Genomic DNA, 17,288 nt, shown 5'->3' with positions numbered 1-17,288 from the left:
TTTTCTTACACTTACAATCTTATACATCTTGTACTGGGCATTGCTTTTAGGGCTGAACAGCTTGTCGGATCCGGAGGACACAAACTGTTTGACCATGTAGGTAAGGAGGAGAAAATCATTGAAAAGGAATCCATATAGCTCCTTATTGCTCTTGGTCTTGTAAACTTTGCCACTGTGCAAGATCTTCCGTGGCCCCAGGCAGTTGGTCAGGGAGTTGAAAATGATCTGCTAAAAACCAGATAGAAGGCACACTGTGATTGGACATGACAAGAAGGAATACAACATGTAATTACTATTGTAGACAGCCATAATTAATAAGGATGTTCTATTGACATTGGTCAGGGGGTTTATTTCTCTGCTACCTGTCAGCCATTTTAAAGTGGGTCTCCAGCCACAGAGTGTTTTGAACATTAAGTTTTAGTGTCTCTGTTATAGCAATTTCCCCATTTCCACCAAGCAGGAAAGGAGAAAAATTATCCAAAAGGGGTCACAGACAGAATTCAAAACCAGAGACAGGTTTTTAACCCCTTCCCATCCTTCCCCAGCATACCTTTAACAGGGTCTTTATGCCCAATAGTGGGGTGCACTACCTGATCATGTGACCAAGGATCATTACTATATACTGGGAGCTAAGACAGCTTGGTCACTGTGCTGGCATGTACTTAGCAACCAGAATGAACGCATGAATGCAGTGTGTGAGCCACCCTCCTTACTGCCACACAGTTGCGTTACTTTGGCAGCAAGAGGCTGGTTAACCTTTCCTCACTTTATTCTGGCCTTAAAAAAGACAAAAGTTTTGGCTGGTGCTCCACTTTAAAGGGTAAGTTCACCTTTGTACACTCTTTTTTTTTTTCTTCTAAATTCCACCTCCCCTATGCACCAATATAGCATTATACTATTTTTTGTAAAAATATCAAAGCCTTCTATTAAATCTACAGTCATTTACTTTTCCTGTCCTAATCCATGTTTCCAGACATTTCCATTAGTAATGTCTTTCTTCCTTACAGACTTTAGGTCATGACCCAGGAAGGATTTGACCAGCTGACCTAATTAGCACGCACCCTGCATCATCCACCCACTTATTCCCAGGTGCACGTTTTTTAAATGAAATGCAATCAATCAGCGATCACCGTTCTCACTAAATACACAATATACAATCAGATTGCATAGTGTATGGCCATGTTTATACACCTAAAATTACTAGTTGCGCTTTCAGTGCCATTAATTGTTAACAGCACACCAAACACAGAAGCAAACACACATTTTGCCATGTGAAAAAACAAGGGGAATATGCTGCAAATAAGAAAAATAGGGGGGGAAAACTGCGCTATATGATGCTTAGAAAAAGAAGTAATGTGATGTGAATCAATATAAAATAAACAGCAGCAATTCTAACAATATGACACCCATATGTCACTAGAAAAATTAAAAAACAAAAAGAATCGCGCTAGTGAGTACATAAATATAAAAATAGTGACAACTTCTAAATGGGCACAATTATGTGCAAACACAAAAAAACAATAATAACAAAAATAAATAAAAAATCAATCCCTCATGCAATCTTGAAAGTCCAAAGGGTGAACTAAAAGACAGTCTAGAAGGTGGCACTAAACCACCTATCTAAATAAAACTCCAAGTGATTGACAAATATTCATCCGTGAAAAGGGCAGTCCACCACCAAGAATGGAAGGGGTTACTCCTTACCAGGGGCCTGAAAGACGTGATGTTGTCACGAAACGCGTAGGGCGGAGCTAGACGACGTGCTGACGTCACCTCTGTGCTCCATTTCCAGTAGGACGGGTTTGTCCGAGTCCACACGGCCAACGGACCGGACTTAAGGCTCTTTCTTCTGGATGACACTGTAAGTGTGTATTTATGAGTTTTTGAATAAAGTCCTTTATGGTTTTACACTATGCAAGTTCCATCTTTATTTTATAGTACGCCCCTTCCACGAGTTGGTCCTTTACCGCTGATGTTGTGATGACCCTGTAGTGGATACCGATGCGGGTTCCAGTTGCCAGTCTCAGCTGTGTTTGCGAGCTGTGATCCTCTGTAGTGGGGGATCGTGGCTTTCCGGTAAGGAGTGACCTCTTCCATTCTTGGTAGTGGACTGCCCTTTTCACGGATGAATATTTGTCAATCACTTGGAGTTTTATTTAGATTGGTGGTTTAGTGCCACCTTCCAGACTGTCTTTTAGTTCACCCTTTGGAATTTCAAGATTGCATGAGGGATTGATTTTTGATTTATTTTTGTTATTATTGTTTTTTTGTGTTTGCACATAATTGTGCCCATTTAGAAGTTGTCACTGTTTTTATGTTTTTTAATTTTTTTGAATATGCTGCAAAAATCACAGTAAAAAACACACAACCCACATATTGTGCGCTCCCATTATGCTAGATGTGAATGGGTCCTGAAAGTGAAATTAGTGCGATAACACAAGAACATTTAAGAAATGCGCTGCACCAAAAATCGCCGTAAAAAATGCACCAAGCACCACTCTAAAAAATAGTTCTGAAGCTTATTTGGGGCGGTTGCTGTGTGTAGGGCAGCACACTCAGGTAAATGGGCTGCCCTATGTGTGATGAGTGAAAATGCTCCGAAATGCCAACCCCCCCCCCCCCGCTAAAAAAACCAAAATGCATGTGGGAATGCGAGTTCCCGCTATGCTGAGTTGTAAATGGGGCTTGACAGTTGAGGGTTTCTGTCCACTCCCTTCTATGTACTTGTATAAAGATGGCCATACACTATGAAATCTGATTGTGTATTTAGTGAGAAGGGTGATCACTGATTGATTGCATTTCATTTAAAAAAAATAAAAATGTGCACCTGGGAATGGGTGGGTGGATGATGTAGGGTGTGTGCTAATGAGGTCAGCTGGTCAACTCCTTCCTGTGTCATGACCTAAAGTCTGATAAGTCTGATCAGGAAGAAGACATTACTATGGAAATGTCCGGAAACGTGGATTAGGACAAGAAAATTAAGTGACTGTAGATTTAATGGAAAGCTTTGAAATTTTTGCAAAAAATTTTTTATATATATATATATGTGCATTGGGGTGCTGGAATTATAAAAAAAAAAAAGTGTACAAAGGTGACCTTACCCTTTAATCTAGCCAAGCCCAGACATGACTGAAAGAGTTTGTTTATGAAATGCATGTGCTCACCTCAGTTAGTCCTTCACACTGAACATGGGTCTGTATCCACTCCAACTTGTCCGAGTTCTCCTTCTCTCTCACCCCCTCATTGACTTGAGAACACAGCTCCTCCGCTCGCTCCAGGGCAAACTTCAGATTGGCGCGATCTGGATGAGACTCCGGAGTGTTCTCCAAGATCTGCCACAAATAAAAAAATTGAAACTGTTGTGAGATGGCCAAAAACATCCTGGAACAAGACCTAGGAGGCGAGGAGTCAGAGAACTACTCACGTTCTTTATGATAAGTGGATACCGCGTTATCCTCTGCATAGGTTTCAGAAGGAAGCTGGATAAAGGCATTCCCTTACAGCGAGGGTCTGTGGCTAGTCTCTGCAGAGCAGGAAAATAAATGCATCAGACAAAATACGTACAGGGAAAGCACCATTGTTTCTTATATAGGACCTAATTCCACACTAGCTGAAATATATGTAAGGGACCTGTTGTACCTTGTAATTCTGCTCAGCCAACTTTGTGATCCAATCACACTTAAACATCACAGCTAGTCCTTCCACCATCAGTGCAGCAAGAATTTATCACTTGACTAAACATTAGAAAACGAAATTAAGAATTTTGCACCTCAGTCCATGAACTTTATGGGCACATAACATTTATAAAGATATATTTTTTATCTTTAAGAAAGTTTTGTGCCCATAAAGTCCATTGACTGTGGTCCGAAACTCAAATTTCCAGTTTCTAACAATTAGGCTCTGGCACTTGGTGTATATCTAGTATCAACGGGTACCCACAGTACCACCCAGGGGTATCTTGTCTACTTAACATTGACTAAACATTAGGAAGCAGCAGCACACATACAAAATATTCCCTCTGCTTACTCAGCTGATGTTGTGTTGCTGTACAGAGTATTATAGGAAATAAAGACAGAATCAGGTTCTTACACTGACTGCAATCAAAGAAGCCATTGATTTATTAAGGAACACATAATAACCTTAAAGTGTTACTAAACCCAGGACCCTGCATTCACTATGCTCTCCCACAGTACGCAGAAGAAGGAATTACAATTATTTTAGTAAATATAAATGGCTAAACACCTTTTCTCATCAGCAGTATATAGCAGCCTTGAAACTTCTATCAGTGCCTGGTTAAAGTTTGTAGGAGGAGTTTTCATTCTACTCTGACTGTCCTATGAGGATGCCCAGGACCCCTGACCCTCTGTCTGGACAGTGCTGATTGGCCCGGTGCTGATTGCATGCACTCTCCTAAGAAAAAGAAAAAAAAACTCTCTAGCAATACAAATCAAACTGAGCATGTGCAGCTTGTCCCCTAGCCTCTGTACTATCAGTAAATATATAGGGAACAGAGGGAGAAGGGAAGAATGGGAGGATCAGTTTAGATAGGATCAAACAGCCTTTTTACACAATGTGGAGGATTAACCCCTTAGGTATCACAGTGAGTATAAAAAACATGTTTTACTGCATATACAGACTGATTTTACTGTTGTGGGTTTAGTAACACTTTAATTGTGTTTTTATATCTGTCTGGAGTTCAGCTACAACCATTTTTTGTACATTTACACGTTAGTAAACTAATTTTTAGATAATTTTATGTTTTTGTCACATCAAACATTAAACACAGTGGCCACACTAAAGCTGATTTTCTGCATATTCTTTAATATTACATAATTATTGGTAATATCTGCTGCTGTAACAGATCACATTTCAGGAAGATCTCATTGGCGTTGGGTTAGCCAAAACCTACAGGTACAGTCTTGTGTGTCACATGCTAGGTCCACGTTACTTACAAGCGTTGCATGGACAAGCTCATATGGTAAAAGGTGAGGTCTGAGTTTTTGACAATTGTATCTATGAATATTCTGGACTAACCTTTAGAAAATCTTTAAATTCAGGTTCTTCATCAGTTTTAAATTGCAGGAGAGCAGCTCCATTCAGCTGGCAGCTGCAGAATCGAATATAGGCCTGCATGTGTGACAGCTCTGTTGCTAAAATGTCACCAATCATCTGGACCGGCATCTTTTCTCCCCCGGTTTTCTTACGCACCCGCAGTGCCCTGTACACAAAATAAAATAAACAGGTAAGAACAAAGAATTTACTAAGACTGATGTAATTATATATTATTATATACAGTGGCTAAGCTGCAGTCTTACCACCCCCTGGATGACCACATAAAGGCTACACAGCAGCTGTCAAACTTGGGCATTCAAATCAATGGGGCTGCGCTACAACCGTAAGCCAAACTCTTGGCTGAGGGTTGCGGTGCATAGGCCTCATTATAGAATAATGCTTGGCAAAAAACAAAAAAAGGCACTCAGGAGGCAGCAGGATTGCTTCCTGAATGATTTATAGTGTCTGCTGAGCTGCGCTCACAAAAGCGATCCAGTGCAGTTCACCGTTTCAGAGCATTGGACCTATCCTAACTGAACAAGCTTAAAGTAGCAGTAAACTGCAAAAAATGGTCCCCTGCAGGATAATAGCATAATGTGCTATGCATTGCACGCTAGCACATTAGGAAACACTTAGACCTTAGAATTAAGCCTTCCAACAGTGCGCTGTCACCGCTGACAGAGCGTCCATCTTCACCCGATCTGCAGGCTTCGGCTGTTTGAATGTCCAAACAGCTACGCACCCCAGCAGAAGCTGGCTACTTATCTTTTTATTTCTGCTAAATGGAACATAGCCCAGGCCTAGAAGACTCCGCACGTTGCCTTTCAAGAGGTGAAGTCACGTATGACTGCCTTGATGCTCTATGAGCAAGATGTCTAGCATCGTGAACGACTCGCATCCTAAATTTCTCAAAGTCTGGGAACCTTGGATTTTCTATGAGTATCCCTCACCTTCTACCAGCTTGTTCGGGCCTTCTCTGACTGCTTCCGACAGCATATCCGAGTCCAAGTTCTATTTTCCCTTCCCCTTTCTCCTTCTTTCTCTAGACTTTGAATTTCCCTTCCTCCCTCCTACCTTCTTTCTGGTTCTTCTTTTCTCTTGTTCTTTCAGATGTCATCCCTTGGGGTTGGTCTCAGGAGTTGATCCACCTTGGGATGTCTGTGAGTAGGCCGTGGCACACAGCCTTTTTTCCCTTCCTTTTTTTTCCATCTTGTAATAATTGTACTTCAATATCATCCCAATTGCCTGAAGGTTTAACTACGATTGTTTTGCTTGTATTCCTTTTGGATTCTTCTGTAATACCTGATCATTTTTTAGGGCCTGCTTGGGCAACCTCTGTGCTTACTTCTGATTTCTTACATTGTGGCATAAAACCAATAAATACACAAACATAATGACCAAACAGCGATGACGTCCCATATGCGCGGGGGTCATGGCCATGGCATGAATAGCGCAGTGCACATGCGCTGGCGATGTCACCATCTGCTGCTATAGTAAAGATCTCCTGTGCGGTGCACGTTTAGGAGATACTTACTGTAGCTACAGGTAAGCCTTATTATAGGCTTACCTGTAGGTACGAGTAAACAAGGGGGACTTGACTACCACTTTACGTTAAAAGCGGAGTGGTTACTATGTGCAGCTGCTCAAGTTTTAGTAAAGACCACCCTCCCACCCATAGTGTTAAAGTGTTTGACCAGCCATACCCCTTTTCTTTAGTTTTGTATGCGTGGTCCTGCTGTCCAAAGATTTACTTATTCTCTTTTGTAGTAGAGTAGCAGAGGGCTTCACCTTATTTACTTAGCTAAGTGAACAATGAGTAGAAAAATTGCAAACAAATAGTCACAATTTAAAAGAAAGCGAACTTTAAAGCGGAAGTGTACCCATAACAACATGATAAAAAAAAAAATGTTCATTAGCAAGAAACATACATTCCACATTAATTATGCTACCAAAATTAGTGTTTACTGTAAATTGCCTCCAGCATCTTTCATATTTCTTCTTGCCAGAGGCTGCCATTTTGCTGAAGCCCAGAGCCCCCAAGTAGCAGTAAAACGTTCTGTCAGCAGAATAGCCTCTAGTGACTCTGATTTTCAGCACAATGGCAAAAATAGAGTAACTGAGCATGTGCAGAGCAGGGTGAGACACTGTATTACTGGATTTTAAAACGTACAGGTACTTATTTTTAAGGTTTTACATAGCAGCCACACCTGAAAAAGTGGCCAACCTGAAGTGATCTAGCAGGACATTTTCTGACTAATCTTTCACTGAGAACTAATCCCACTGGAGTACATGTGTGCAGGATTGGTTTATGATACCACTGTATAGACCACATATGTGTCAATGTCTTGTGGCCCTCGCACCCAGTTTTGCAGCTGGAATGTGGAGAAAATTAATTCCGCCACCTCTGGCTCTTACCTTCTGCTCCTGATCCCCACTGTTACTTTTAACACAGAAGCCTGCGCGCAATCATGGTGGGGCAAGGCGGTGAAAGATCTCCAGAATCTGATAGAAAGATCTATCTCCCTGCAAGGCGAGGTAGAGCACTCTACACAGGGAGGTACTAAAGCCGAGCCAGGTGGGAGAGAGAGAGAGATGCAATGAAGCTTAGGGGGTGGGGTTTGGCTTGCACACAGTGCATAGCACACCCCTGTACCCTGCACTCTGTACACAGCGCACCCCTGAACCCTGCACTCTGTACACAGCGCACCCCTGAACCCTGCACTCTGTACACAGCGCACCCCTGAACTCAGATGTAGTGCACCTCTGAACACTGCACTCTGTACATACTGCACCCTAGATACAACCCTTTAGGGGCAACCATACTGATGATGCGGCCCAAGATGAAATAGCGTTTGACACCCCTGATGTACAGTAGACCACATATTTGCAAATGTAAGCTAAATGTACTTTATCATTTTGTGAACTACTCTGCCCAGGTACACCTTACTTGTACTAGATTTGAACTGACCTGGGTGATTGCCTTTTTCATTTTGCATGTCTTGTTAACATTAGCTAGTGAAAATAAATGCCTTGCCAGTGGTAAAACAATACAACACTATACTCTGTCACTGTCAATTCCAAAATGTCTTCCCATCGGTATAATCTCGATATGGAGTATGCAAGACATAATATAGCTTCTGTTAGCTTTAATAACATCACACTCACTTCAGTAGTTTTGTGTTGGACATAATTAACTCCCTCCAGTTAACAAATATTGAACCCATTTCAGATTCTACCAGATGTCCCGACTCGGCCATTGGTTTCTGGAACACCTGAAATTCAAAAAACAACAGTGAATGAGCTTTAGGTCTGGGCACAGTCAATTCATATACACAAAAAGGCACCCCCCTCCCCCCCAGACATAAATGTATGCCCTGATTTTATTCCATACTAAACCTCCCCCAGTTTCAGCTTTCCTATAGATCAAAACGACACACAACATAGCAGTGGCCTTGATTGTTAGATCTTCTCTGCTGGCTGAGTGCATAGTAGGTACGCAAAGGTACAGTTCCTTCACAAAACAACAAAATTCAATAGGCAAGAAAGGTTAAAAAAAAAAAAAAAAAAAAAGTAACCTTTATTATATATTTATATTTTATATTTCTTTTAGTGGCTAACATATAATTAAAAAAAACAAGCCTTCTGCATACTAGGTAACTTCAATTATGCTTAAGAAATATTTTTTATATATTTTTATTAGCCACTTTTTGATGCATTTTTGCCTTCTCTGTCTGTTTACTGAATTTTGTAATTAGTGACTTGCCCCTCCCATTGTGCCATGCTACTTTTAAAATGACTGCCATGGGATCCCCCCTCTCCAACCCCAAGCTCCTTCTGAAAACGCAATACAATACAGATGGCTCTAGGTTATGTCCAGGTATAGCAACAATTTTTAGGTTGCTTCTTTAGCCCTCACGCACACAGATGCTTAGCAGCTCCTTCCTACCCGAGCATGGCCGTGTACAGCCATTCACTTGTATTTGCGGCTGTACATGGCAGCAACATGCACCAGAAAGCACCAGGGATTTTAAGCCTCATTATACAGATGCTGCTGTGGCTATGAGGCCTTTCTATGAGGTCATTCATAGAATTGCTTGGCTCAACATTCTGATGTGGCACCCACTAACGATAAGGTCATCTCATAGTTGTTCAGGTGTTTTTTTTTTCTGCTGGGAAGCATTACAGGGTATATCCACAAAAATCACAGTGGCAGGGATGGACAAGATTATCAAGGAGTTGGAACATAATGGCAGGAGTTCATGGGTGGCAAGTCAGTGCTTCCTTGGGAGTTGATTTCCCAGTTAGGGTTGTCTGTTAAAGCTCAGAACTCACCTCAATCACAAGCTGGAGGTCATCCATGTACTTCTCTTCAGTTTGGATCAGCTCATGGATGTAACCTTGTCTCTTCCTCTCCATGGGTTGCATGGTGTCCAACAACTGGAGGTCAGCGCACCCTACAAGAAAAGATATAACCCTCAGTAGAATACATCAACTTAGGGGAATAAATCACTTTGTAGCTTGTGTACAAAAATGAGAGTACTATCCTGGCTACACGTCCTAGCTTTACTGAAAACACCTGATAACCGATATCAGTGAAAGAGCAGCCACCAATGGGATCTAGTAGGTGTCTTTGCTTACTGTTGTATAGTGGCAGACTGTATGGCTTGCTCCTTTCTACACAAACCTCTACCACCTATCCCTTTGGCTAGTGAAGGAACTCTTGTTTGCCACTAAAGCTCTCTCAATGGAGGGGAGGGTTGAAGAGTGGGCAAAGCTTAGCCCTGAAGGCAAGGAAGTTAAGTGCTTAGCACAGTGAAACCAGGTTCAGAGGGGCACACAGAAGAGGCTTTTCTGGTCAGTGAAGGTCGCAACAGGCATGTGAAGGTCATAACAGGCATCTTGTGGCGTCTACTTTTAAGCTGGCCATAGATGGATCATAATTCGGTTGGTTTAGCAGGGTTGAACAGGTTTGTTTTCTCGATCAGCCAATGGGCTGCAGCCCCTGATCATAGTGTTCTGTCAGTGGAGAGTCCCTCCTGTCGGGATACAAGGTCTCAGCTGGGAGGATTCCTCTATGCACCTCGATTGTGTGAATTTAGGAATGTGCTTGTTTTTAATTTCTGCCAGCCTGCTATAGCCAACTTTAGCTATCACGGTACTTTAAAAAAAAATTAAAATGGACTACAATTAACTTTAATTAAGCGCCATACTATTTGTAATGGAGAGATAACAGGCATCTCTGTGGGATCAAGATGATGACTATGTCATAGTAAGGAATATTTTTATACAGAACATTATCAGCAAATACCTGCTCAGAGATATAACATATATATTAATCATCAGGTTTACATAATGTCAGGATGTCGGGTGCTCCTCAATGCACAGCACACAACAGGGCAATTAGTAGGGATTTTACTGCCATGAATGTTCCCCGACAGGCTGGGAGCAAAGCCACAACTGACAGGCAGGAATGCTCATTAGTAGCAGCCTGCTTATTAATGCCTTATTTTTAGATTGAAAGGGGTCAATTAATCTGTCACTGCCTCCAAACTTAGATCACAAACAAGTGGTAAAAAAAACAAAAAAAACAAAAATTAAATCAAGCTAAAAATATTTAAGGCGGAAAAATTAGAGGTTGAAAGCCACAATATTATACATTATATTGGGCTAAATCAATAGTTAAATGAAGGCTTAAAGTATTTATAAAGCCATTAATAATGTTGAATCGAGAAGGGTAGAGTAAAACACCAGGCAGGGGTTCTAAATTCACATTCTATCCAAAACTAAAAAAGAAACCTATTTTTGATTTCAAGAACTATTATATTGACACAGCCAAGGCCCATTGGTTATTGCTATTCATAGTGTTGGCACTGACCCCACTCCGAACTGAGGAGTAAAGCCTAATCCTCCCTCCTCTCTCTCACTGTACCCAAACCAAATTTTTATCATTTTTTTCTCACAAACATAGCTTTCTTTTGGTGGTATTTAATCGCTGCTGGTTTTTTTATTTTCCGCCCTGCAAACTATAGTAATAAAGACGTGCAGCCTGCACATTAATCACTGGTCTACGAGGGATCACTTACAGCACAAATATAGCTCACACCTCTGTTTTTAAAAAGAATCATGTTTTCGGTTCATTTTATCATTTTTTTTTTAAAGTTTATAAATGATTAAAGCAGCATTAAACCGAAATTCAAAATCACATTATATTGAAGATTACCAATTCTTAGATGTGGTGGTGACACTAGTTTTCTTTTTTTCCCTTCATTTTTTACCTGGTGATACAGCCAGTAAATCTTATTTGTCAGCTTCCTTTAACAGACCAAGCTGACCAGACAAAGTAGCAGTAAACTAAAAAAAGAAAACCAATGCCCTATGAAAGATTGGTAAGCTCAAATATATTAGTATTTTTTTATTATTTTATTTATATTAATATAATTTTGTTTTAAATTTTTTTTTTATTTATAGAAGAATTTTTTTGTACAAATAAACATGGCCTGCACCTATAACACGGGACTGGAAAAGCATCATAGGGGTTTCTAAAAAGAGTACAGCAGTTGCTGCTTTCAGTCTGTTACACTCATGCATCTCCTTAACTTATTGTGCCATTCGTGCTTGAGCTACTGAGCTCATTTACGGCTACGCTACACTGCCCATTTTCTGGTCAATAAGTTTGTATCTGGTTTTCCAACACAGAGCATTTACATAAGAAAAGAAACGCGTGTGTAGATATTCACATTTATTCATATAGCTAGGTTGTAGAACAAAGAGAAGGGGGAAGGGGACAGAGGAAGCACAAGGAAGGGAGGATACATGTTCATGAGAGATGGACGCTTTACTATGTTCATTGTTGGTTTTCTCACATCCCTCACCACCTCGGCACTTCATAAAAGCAAATAGTTGGAACTAAAGGTGGATGGCATATAAGATACAATCCATGGTACCCATAATTTATGAAATTTGGCTAGCCTATCGTGTTGTCTAGAAGTTTTTCCAATATTATAACTTGCAAAACTGGGTACTTAACTCTGCAAAGGGGATATACTTGGTTCTCCATGCCCTGGCTATTACTAGTTTCGCAACTGTAAGGCTATGCTTAAAGAGAACTGCAGTCTGCTCACATAATTTGTAATAAAAACCATCTTTGCCATTCTGAAGCTTCCCCCACCAAGCACTTTGCATGCTATTGTTTTATATACTGTGATTCTGTACTTGCCAAATATGCTGCAGAAATCTCCCTCCACTCTCCACTGAGTCTGGCTGCAATCATTTTAATTGTGGGCAGCTGAAGCTGCTGCCTGTTCACTTCCTGGATTTACACAAAAGCACAACTCCAGCTCTTAGATATCAAAGAAATTCTGGACAGCCGCACTCCAAAAATATTTGCCTTTATTCAATAAGGTGTCATCCAAAATACAGGTCACAGCAAAGTGGACAAATCTTACGCGTTTCTCACTTTAGTGCGAAATGCGTAAGCTTTGTTTCACTTTGCTGTGACCTGTATTTTGGATGACACCTTATTGAATAAAGGCAAATATTTTTGGAGTGCGGCTGTCCATAATTTCTTTGATGTCTAACTGCCATAGCATTGCCAGCACCTGGACTTCTAGACTGTGCCTTTTACCTTGATCTGACACACCTGGAGTGGTGATACTCTCTCTCTACACCTCCAGCTCTGCAGCTCTCATTGACCCTCTTATGACTCACCCCCCCCTCACTTCCTGGCAAACTCTCACGAGAGTGTGAGAGAGAGCTGTGCATGATGTCATAAGGCTTATTACCAGACAAGAAACAGGAAGTGGTCTATATAAGGTATTTACTGGCAGAAAAAAAAATGTTTTACTATCCAAAGTTAAAACAACAAGGGCAGAAGATTTAATAGATGGAACGTTGAAAAAATTACTGAAGGTCCGCTTTAACCTCCCTGGCGGTATTCCCGAGTCTGGCTCGGGTTGGATTTTTTATACCAAAAGCGGTATCCCCGAGCCAGACTCGGGCTTGCATCGCAGGATCCAGGAAGAGCATACTTACCTTGTCCCCTGGATCCTGTGATGTCTCCCCGCTGTGATCGGCGAGCCGCTGTGTCTCGCTCGATTCACAGTGCCGAGCTCCGTTCCCTGCGAGCGTTGCGACGCACGGGGACGGAGTTCGGCGGTAAATTCAAAAGTGAAACACACAGTATAGATACAGCATACTGTAATCTTACAGATTACAGTACTGTATCAAATAATTACACATCCCCTTTGTCCCTAGTGGTCTGTCCAGTGTCCTGCATGCAGTTTTATATATATAAAACTGTTCTTTCTGCCAGGAAACTGGAGATTGTCCATAGCAACCAAAACTGTCTCTTTACATCAAAAGTGGTTTTAGAGCAGCTAGAAAAAAGCGATAATAAATTAGAATCACTTGCAGAATTGAGCGATAGTGATTTGTGGGGAGATCCGTCATCAAACACTAAAAGTAACGAAAGCTAAAATTCTGCAACTGAGCAAATTTCAGTGTTTTTGATTTAATTACATTATTATATAATTTTTATTATTATTATATTATTATTTGTTATAATTATTTATAGTTATTTATTATATTATAATTTTTTATTTCGTTTTTCAAACTTTATCATACCCGGGATGTCTACTAGACTCTTGTTTGGACAGATTTAAGTGAACTATTCCTAAGAATTACAGGCCTACAATATAAAACGCCAAATTTCTGTGCAAAATAATTGTACCGCTTTCAGCACCTAAAATCAGAAATAATCATACCGCCAGGGAGGTTAACTAATTTAAATTGACCGCAGGTTGTCTGTTCATGTGGGCTACACAGGGGTCTTTACAAAACAATTTATCTGTAATTGTATAGAGCAGGGATCTCAAACTGACAGCCCTCCAGGTGTTGTGGAACTACAAGTCCCATCATGCCTCTGCCTGTGAAAGTCATGCTTGTCACTGTCAGCCTTGCAATGCCTCATGGGACTTTTAGTTCTGCAACAGCTGGAGTGCCACCAGTTTGAGACCCCCTGGTATAGAGCATTTGATAGACTCTAGTTTAAAATATTTTCACTTTTGAACAGTAGCACAAAATGTGCCAAAAATAACCATCTGTTTGACATCCCCTAAAGCACTTGAAAGAATAGATTAGGTGGCTCAGTGGGAACAAGATTTGGGTACTGAGATCGATCTGGCGGCTATGAGCAGTGCTTGGTTTTTCGGCTGCTAAATGTTCATTCAATACTGGCACATTGAAGGCGGTGTGCAAAGTGTTGTTGCGATGGTACTGGGTTCCGGGCCGTGTTGCCAATCCCAACCTGACTTCTAGTGATCGCCGTTTCCGGGGGGGGGGGTGGTCATCATGGGAAAGTTTTGCATACCTGATGGACCTGTCCGCGACTGGGGGGCTTTTGGTCCCAAGTGTTTGGCTTGCTATCTGAATATCTGAAAGGAGGCGATATTCGCTTTGCTGCATTGCCCTATCCTGGGCTTATTTGCTTGTCAACAAAAATTGCAATTCTACTTGTTTATAGCAGCTAAAAGGACAATTGCCCAGGCCTGGAAAAAATATACAGTCCTTTCCCAGGGAGCGAGAGACCGTTTGATGGCCATGATGCTTAACCACTTCAGCCCCAGAAGGATTTACCCCCTTAATGACCAGGCCATTTTTTGCGATACGGCACTGTGTCGCTTTAAATGACAATTGCGCGGTCGTGCGACGTTGTATAGAAACAAAAATTATGTCCTTTTTTTCCCACAAATAGAGCTTTCTTTTGGTAGTATTCAATCATCTCTGCGTTTTTTATTTTTTGCGCTACAAACAAAAAAAAGAGCAACAATCTTGAAAAAAAAAAAATAAAAAATATATTTTTTACTCCTTGCTATAATAAATATCCAAAAGAAAGAAAAAAAAAATTCTTCCCAAGTTTAGGCCAATATGTATTCTACATATTTTTGATAAAAAAAAATCCCATTTAGCGTATATCGAGTGGTTTGCGCAAAATCACGTCTACAAAATAGGGGATAGATTTATGGCATTTTTATTATTTTATTGGCAGTGATCTGCGATTTTTAGCGGGACTGCGACATTGCGGCAGACAGATCGGACACTTCTGACACTTTTTTGGGACCGTGACATTTATACAAGGATCAGTGCTATAAAAATGCACTGATTACTGTAGAAATTACACTGGCAGGGAAGGGGTTAACACCAGGAGAGATCAAAGGGTTAAATGTTCCCTAGGGAGGTGCTTTCTAACTGTGGGGGGAGGGGACTGACAGATAGTAGAGAGAGATCACCGTTTCTAATCACTAGGAACAGACAATCTCACTCTACTCCCCTGACAGAATGGGGATCTGCTTTGTTTACAATGGCAGATACCCTTTCTGCCTCTCTGTGGAGCGATCGCGGGTGACCCGCTGATTGGCTCCCCCGCTAAAGAATGGGCATGCGGGCACCCACAGATCGCCGTGTACGTGCCCGACGTCCCCCCCCCGCCCCCCCGTTTTACTTACCTGAGCCCTGAAACTTCATCCGGCGGGGACGCGCTCTTCCTCTGCCCGGGGTTCTCGGCTCTTGATTGGACAGATTGACAGCAGCGCAGCCATTGGCTCCCGCTGCTGTCAATCAAATCTAATGACGCGGGTGCCAGGGCCGAGATACATTCGGCGCCTATGGACACCGAATGATGGACTCAGAAGTGCGCCCGCAAGGTAATCCACCGGGAGAGCGCTTCTCCTAGGGGGTTATCTGATGTGGGGAGGGGACCCCAGAAGACAGTCTACTCTGTGCAAAACGAGCTGCACAGTGGAGGTAAGTAGGACATGTTTGTTTTTTTTAAATAAACAAAGCTTTATAATCACTTTAATGAACAAATGTCCAGTATTCTTAAAGACACACGCGATAAGTTCCTTTACATTTGGGAACCATGGTTGACGTATGCCCTCCCTGATCTCCCTCTGACAAGCGTGGGTCAGCTCTAAATGGTGTCTCGAGCAATCCCGGGTCCCTACTCTTCCCTTTTCCCCTTTACCCTACCTTTCTTCTTTGCCTTTACTTTTTGTTCTTCTCTCCCGATGGGTTCCTAAGCCCTCTTTGGTTATCTATTGATGCCCGGGACTACTTAAAAAATGGGTTAATGGCAGACTTGTCCTGGCTATTTTTGCAAACTATGGGGTGTACCCTAAAATGCATATATGTAACCTTCAGGCTTACTGTGATTGTTTGGAAAGGAGGCCTTCCCTCCTTCGTTAATGCTGTAGGTTTTGTGTTCCTTATGTTGCCAGTCATAGCCCCTGCGTGCGGGGACTACAGTGCATCCTGTAAGTATTCACAACACTTCACTTTTTCCACATTTTGTTATGTTACAGCATTATTCCAAAATGGATTCAATTCATTATTTTCCTCAAAATTCTACAAACAATACCCCATAATGACAATGTGAAAGAAGTTTGTTTGAAATCTTTGCAAATTTATATATTAAAAAAATCACATGTACATAACTATTTACAGCCTTAGTTGATTGGACATGATTTGGAAAGGCACACACCTGTCTAAACAAGGTCCCACAGTTAACTGCATGTCAGAGCACACACCAAGCCATAAGTCCAAAGAATTGTCTTTAGACCTCCGAGACATGATTGTATTGAGGCACAGATCTGGGGAAGGGTACAGAAAAATGTCTGCAGCATTGAAGGTCTCAATTAACACAGTGGCCTTCATCATCCGTAAATGGAAGGATTTTGGAACCACCAGGACTCTTCCTAGAGTAGGTCACCTGGCCAAACTAAGCAATCGGGGGAGAAAGGCCTTAGTCAGGGAGGTGAACAAGAACTCAATTGTCACCCTGACAGAGATCCAGCATTTCTCTGTGGAGAGAGGAGAACCTTCCAGAAGAACAACCATCTCTGCAGCACTCCACCAATCAGGCCTGTATGGTACAGTGGCCTGACGGAAGCCACCCCACTCCAAAAATCACCTGGACTCCTCTCAGACCATGAGAAACAAAATTCTCTGGCCTGATGAAACAAAGATTGAGTTCTTTGGCCTGAATAGCAAGTGCCATGTCTGGAGGAAACCACGCACCGCTTATCACCTGGCCAATACCAGCCCTACAGTGAAGTGTGGTGGTGGCAGAATCAAGCTTTGGAGATGTTTTTTAGTGGCAGGAACTGGGAGATTAGTCAGGATCGAAGGAAAGATGCATACAGCAATGTACAAAGACATTCTTGATGAAAACCTGCTCCAGA

General features: G+C 41.6%; 1 protein-coding gene across 8 annotated transcripts in view; it reads right to left on the bottom strand.

The window, feature by feature from the left end:
* Nucleotides 1-17,288, bottom strand: part of ITSN2 (intersectin 2) — a 272,629-nt gene that overhangs the window by 13,453 nt on the left and 241,888 nt on the right. For 7 of the 8 annotated variants that reach the window (XM_073625295.1, XM_073625289.1, XM_073625294.1 and 4 more), the window contains 6 exons: nucleotides 9,385-9,506; nucleotides 8,218-8,324; nucleotides 5,035-5,218; nucleotides 3,425-3,523; nucleotides 3,165-3,332; nucleotides 16-228 (listed from right to left, as the gene is read on the bottom strand). In XM_073625295.1, the coding sequence (XP_073481396.1) occupies nucleotides 16-228; nucleotides 3,165-3,332; nucleotides 3,425-3,523; nucleotides 5,035-5,218; nucleotides 8,218-8,324; nucleotides 9,385-9,506 (893 nt within the window). The remainder of the gene's footprint in view (nucleotides 1-15; nucleotides 229-3,164; nucleotides 3,333-3,424; nucleotides 3,524-5,034; nucleotides 5,219-8,217; nucleotides 8,325-9,384; nucleotides 9,507-17,288) is intronic. The other variant, XM_073625291.1, reaches the window with a different exon arrangement.

This window comes from Aquarana catesbeiana, linkage group LG04 (assembly GCF_042186555.1).
Source record: "Aquarana catesbeiana isolate 2022-GZ linkage group LG04, ASM4218655v1, whole genome shotgun sequence".
Classification (NCBI taxonomy): Eukaryota; Metazoa; Chordata; class Amphibia; order Anura; family Ranidae; genus Aquarana; species Aquarana catesbeiana.
The sequence above is the reverse complement of the archived record's forward strand: the minus strand, read 5'-3'. Positions and strand labels throughout refer to the sequence as shown.